The sequence below is a fragment of the Clytia hemisphaerica genome, unplaced genomic scaffold, assembly GCF_902728285.1.
Source record: "Clytia hemisphaerica strain Z4C2 unplaced genomic scaffold, Clytia hemisphaerica genome assembly, whole genome shotgun sequence".
Taxonomy (NCBI): domain Eukaryota; kingdom Metazoa; phylum Cnidaria; class Hydrozoa; order Leptothecata; family Clytiidae; genus Clytia; species Clytia hemisphaerica.
The window spans coordinates 282,188-288,247 of record NW_027103744.1 but is presented as its reverse complement, the minus strand read 5'-3'; the positions used below and the strand labels follow the sequence as shown (position 1 = coordinate 288,247).

Sequence of the window (6,060 nt, the reverse complement as noted above, 5' to 3'; positions counted from 1 at the left end):
AAATAACTTTCGCAACAGGTACGAAATTACCAGGTGATTGATTTTATGCGAGTTAACTGTTCTTATCTCTTAGGGCTGACCGAGGGACTGACAGAATCCTATATGAGAACAGATCGCTAAATTCCAGCTCGACATTGAAGGGCTTTTAAGAACAGAAACTTAATTTCCAGATGTTCTACAAAGATGGAGAATTTTTAGCTGCCACTCCAGGCAACTACATTCAGAAGGAAAAGAACAGATCTCAAAGACTTTTGGACTTTTTTTAAATTCCCTCAGAACAAATAGGAAAATCTTAGACATCTTATTTTTTTGATATCAAACTATTTTTTCATAAGAACAGATCATTTTTTCCAGCTGGTCCCAATCTTCAGTAGAACAGGCCACTTTTTTCCAGCTGCACTTTTTTCTTTAGTTCGCTAAGAACAGACCGCCATATCCAGCTGGAACGTGCCTTCAGAACAGATATTTTGAAGTCCCCCTTCGGTGGATGCTTTCGGCATTTCTAATCAGGGAAAGATAAAGTATGGTAATTAATGTTAAGTATCCATATTGGAAGTTTATCGTGGCTTGGATCACGAGATTTATGTTTGACTACGTTTCGAGAGATTCTTCTCCCATCATCAGACAATGTTGATGTTTTTTCCACTAATCGTACTGAGACCTCCTGATTACCCATAATTACCATAAATGAAGAAAATACAAAAAAATAGAAAGCAAATTCACGTCGGGGAAATGCTCCGAATCGAGGTTGAGAGAAGAAAAAAGAGACGAGATTACTAGTCTGTGATTACAGATAGAATTGATTGATATTTTCTCTTCGGGAAACGATACAAGCTTTGTATTTTATACGAAAAATATTTAGCAAAGAATAAGATTTTATGCATCCAAGATGTGACAATGCCAAAGCAATGTCTTTTCAAAAATTGGATAAAAAGATATTTTGAAAAGATAATAAAGAGAAAGAGAAAGAAATCAGAAATGAAATGAAATTACTTTTGTTGTCATTTTTTATCTTATCTGTCAATAAAATAATTGGGTTTTGACTAACTAATATAAGAACTTAAAATAGAAAAATAAATATGCAGTCCTCAAAAACAAAAAATTCTACTCTAACTCTTCGGGCTTTAAACTAAATGGATATGATACTATCGTGTTTAAGTGACATAAAAAATTTCTATGTAGAACCCACCTTTCTTTATTTTTCAGAATTTGTGTACAAACTTGAAAGCTATTCAACATATTATTGATCTAAAACATCTAAAAAACTACTAAAATCTTGTATATGTTATGTTCTTTCCATCTGTTGGATTCAGGCTAGTGTCTTCATTAGCCTCTTTTCCAGTATTTTCAATTTCGCTTTCAATAATGCTGACTGTCAATGTGTCATCAATTGTGTTTCTTTTACAGCATTTTTGACAGATTTTTTGCTCCAAACTGAAGATCCGATTAAAGACAATCATAGAGGTGCACCATAAAATCAAAACCACGCCCGCAATGCTGAACAACATCGGAATCTGCTGCATTATTACAACTTCAAAGATAAGAGCGAAAATCACTTCCGCATTACGAACTAAGGCGGCTGGACCTGCTTCCGCCATATACAGGGCGTACGCCATTAGGAACATGGCGATAAAATATGATACGGCGCCTGCAAGCATTATAAGCCAAAAGTCATATGTTAGTTGGTTCCATTCAAAGGGGCGCTGCTCGACCGCCTGAACAATAGGCGGTAACCAGAGTCCGCACATACTTGGGTAAAACAGGGCAACTCTAAAATCGACTTTATCACTTGTATTATATTTTAATATCACCATATATAAACTTAACATGATTGCACCCATGAGACCAAACCCAACAGCGACAATATGGCTGTAGGGTGCAGCTTCTTCGATATTAGTCCCATTCAAGACTGGAGATGTTGCATTGATTGAAGTCATAGTTGTATTACTTGGTCCGTTTAGTAAGGTTTGTTCAGAGAAAAATAATTTAGGGTCTGCAATTATTGCCACCCCGAGAAAACTCACTAAACCAAAAATGATATTGAAGGCGCTACGTGCTTCATTTAGAAAAATAATTCCCAAAAAGAGTGTAAAAACTGGATTAGTAAATAAAATCACAGTCGCATCTCCTAAAGGTAATACTCTCAAAGCACGGTAAAAGAAGGTTAAACTTATTACTTTAGTCATGCCCATAAACCATAACCGTCCAAACATTTTCCATGATCCTGTCCAAGGACTCATTTGTTTCCAAAGAAGAATAGCACCAATCATCACAAATTGAATAACAGATCGAACAAAAATCACCTGGTCTTCAGACAAGTCCACGTGTGGGTTTTGGCGGTATATATATTGAATAAGGGCGTTTCCGAGGGCGTAAAATAACCCTGCACTACCACCACATGTTAAACCAATCAGATTTCGTTTCAGAGATTTGTTATTGTTTTTCTCAGTCATTCTGTTATCATGAGTTTTTCTAAAAAAGATAAATTGCAAAATTATCAATTTTCAATTCTCATCTACAAAAATATGAACATATTTTTTCAACGATACCAACCATTTTACTATACAACGTGGACACTTTTTTGAAACAGACTTTTAAATCTCACAAAAGTATCAAACATAAGCAAACAAGTCAAATACTATAAATACCTTTTCCGTATTAAATTTTGCGGATTTGGTGGTTTTTATAGAAAAGTCCGCTAAATTTAATACCCACCAAATTTAATATGTTTTTTTTTACGATAGAAATTCTATTTAAAGTAAAAACTATCAAAATTTTTAATCTAAAAGTGCCCTAAAAAATTCCCCAACTGTCAAATTATTATTTTTTTACAAATTCTGCCATCATCCAGAAATAATACTTAAGTTATGTCCCTGTTGAAAAACACGAAAACAGCACATGTTTCCATCAAGTACACTCGTTACTTTTTTTGAATAGCTCTGAAAAGAAGAGTGAATAACCAATCGAGAAGCTTGATTACGTGATTATATGATTACGAAATTATACATAATTACGTAGGCATTTCTAATCAGCGAAAGTTAAAGTATAGTAATTAATGTTAAGTATCCATATTGAAAGTTTATCGTGGCTCGGATCACCGGTTATTGGACACTGGGTTTTAGGAAATCTAACTGAGTTTTTGGACTGTACAAACAAAAGCTTAAAAAATCGCCAAAAATACGAAACACCCGTGTTACTTTATACTTTGCACGTTTTTTATAAGAACATCCACAATTTTTGAAGCCTTCTTTTTTAGTTTTAATCTTAAAAATGTTCTTACAATGTTCTTATTTTACTAGAAATTGAGTGTTTTAGGGTCCACAAAGCCTCAAAAAGTTCTTAACTTATTCTTAATGTTTAGCCATCGAAGTTCTTATACCTTATCGGGGAAAAAATGTGGGAGTTTTTTTCGTTGGGAAAAAATTTCGTCACCTAGAGGCATTTTTGTCATTTTTCCCCAACCAAACTTTCAAATTCGTCACTTTTCCCCGACAAAAATTTCAAATTCGTCACTTTCACCGGACTAAACAGTCCAAAAGAAATGGTTTCCTTCACTAACTGGAAAATTAATCTTGTAATTCGACGTTTAAAGCACTAATTTCGGTAAATAAAGGTGTAAAAAAATTAGAATTAGAATTTTGTTTGCGGTATAAAATTTTGGGTAAATGTTTTGGTTGGGGATAAAAAAATAGTGTACAAGTTTTGGTCGGGTGATGAAATGTTAAGGAAAAATTTCGTCACCCCCTCAAAGTTTTCGTCACTTTCCCCCGATATTTTTTTCCCCGATAAGGTGTTCTTATAACAAAACGTGTACTCTACAAAGACAAAACAAGACAAAGAAGTTGAACAACAACAAGAAACGATTTCGTAACTTAATTAGTTATTTTCGATAATGATAACGATAACAAAATTAATTTTATCCATTTCTTCACTGCAGTACACGTTTTGTTATAAGAATATTCTTCGCTGGCCAAAATATTGAGAACAAGTTAAGAACATTTTAAGTTATCGCGAACTCTCAAAACACCTAATTTCTTAGTAACTTGCACAAAAATACTCACAAAATAGTGAAAAAAGAACACTTTAAGAACATTTTCTGACTTAAAAGTTGAAAAAACTTAGGAAAATATGTCTTCAAAAATTTTGTATGTTCTTATAAAAAACGTGTATCATTGTGTAGTCTCTTGGTCTCATAGAAAAGTACCGTCATTTTGCATTAAGATTCCACATCCCACTGCGACTTTTCTAGCGGAAAAAGACAAGAACTTTCAGCTCCTTTTGAAAAAAAAACTTTCCGATGTTATGCCATTTAGCCCGGAAAAAAGTAGTGTGGGACATTGAGTTTCAAGCCCGAAGGGCTAAAAGAGGTGAGACTCAGAACACCCGCGTAGGTTTTACACAAACGCCGGACTGAAACTAAAATCTATCTCTAGCCACTTCAAAAAATGTAGTCCTCCAAAACAAAGCATTCAACCATGCGTATAGAACGTGGTATACATTTATTCAATTAACAAACAATTAGCCAAATTCTGGAGCCGCTCGCTGCGCTGCAGTTGATGCGCGTGTCGGGACAAAAGTCGAGGCGGAAGCCATTTTGTTTACATTTTTGGCTGGGGAAGCACTGCAAAACGGAAAGTGATATATACTATCCGTAGATCTAACACGATTTTTTTTCCTATCCGTAATTCCGTTTTCAGGGGGTATTGGGTCATTAACAGTTAGGTAGGGTCAGGGTTGCTAGTAACGGCTTGTCACTGTGCCGGGTGCATACTCGGCGCCTTGGGCCAGGTTAAAAAAGGGGTACTTTTACCCATATTATAATAACATTACCCCCGTCTTTTTTGTTATTCTATAAGTATTTCCAAATTTTGTTTTCTGCTGTGCGAGTGTGGCTCGATGGATAGCGTGTTGGCTTCCGAATCCGAAAGTCTTTCTTTAGTGGTGGTTCGAATCCGACCCGGTGCGATGATTTGATTGGTCGAAAAATGATTGACAGGTATCAAAACTTAGTCAGAAATGAGAAACTAAGTCTCAAACAGTCAGTAGAAGGGAAAAGGATAATTACAAGGTCTCAAAAGAAGGTTGTCTATTGCTCATTCCGACATTTTAAATTTTCCGGGGGTTTTGTTGTTTGGAATTGATTAACTAACAGTTAGGTAGGATCAGGGTTGCTAGTAACGGCTTGTCACTGTGCCGGGTGCATACTCGGCGCCTTGGGCCCCGCAGGGTTGCTAGTAACGGCTCGAATTTCAGTCAGGTTAAAACTCGATGTCGGAATGAGCAATAGACAACCTTCTTTTGAGACCTTGTAATTATCGTCTCCCCCAGTAGAAGCAAAGATACAGAAGAAAGATAGGAAAGGAAAAGGAGTAGAAGGAGTGTTAGACATACGGATAGTAGTTATCACCTACCCTGCAAAACAGGGACCCTGCAAAACAGTGCTTTTTGAGTAGATTTGGTGATTCTTGGGAAGAAAAAAGAAGAATACTGCTTGGAACCAACATCAAATGTATTGGAATAGACTTCTATCATATATTGGAATAACAGACAATACTTTTTGAACATAATGAATGTGTGAAACTTGCTTTTTTGTTTACAAACTTCACTCAAGTATTTTTGTCGATTTTGCTGCTTTCGAAAGCTGTTGATGGAGACTACTAACTTGCAGAAGTAACTTTATATTGGTGCAAACAATGACTATAATAGCTTCACAAACATTCCCTATCATGGAATTCAGCTGGGAAAGATTTTTTCGATTACATTGAACAGTTTTGATATGAGAGAGATATCCAAGATATAGGCTCATAGTTCAAACATGGTTTTACCCATCCCTTTAGATGACAAAAATTTCATGATTCATTTTATTCATCTCAGAAATGACTGAAGAGACACCATCGGTCAGATCGGATTCATCACTGACTGCGCTAAAGGAAAAACTTTACTCTAACTCTCAAAATTTTGTCGTATCGTTGATTGAATCTTCCCAGTCGTCAAAGACCGAGTTATAAAAGTGACTGATTTTGGTGGTCTGTTTACGTGCAGGTTTTGATTGGATCCAGG

The 6,060-nt window shown here is 35.6% G+C and overlaps 1 protein-coding gene across 1 annotated transcript; it reads right to left on the bottom strand.

Annotated features, from left to right (window-relative positions):
- Positions 1-1,085: 1,085 nt before the first annotated feature.
- On the bottom strand, positions 1,086-2,468 carry LOC136805367 (uncharacterized). The gene has a single exon (XM_067061953.1). The coding sequence runs from the start codon at positions 2,451-2,453 to the stop codon at positions 1,269-1,271; it is 1,185 nt and encodes a 394-aa protein (XP_066918054.1). The 5' UTR covers positions 2,454-2,468; the 3' UTR covers positions 1,086-1,268.
- Between the last annotated feature and the right edge of the window lie 3,592 nt (positions 2,469-6,060).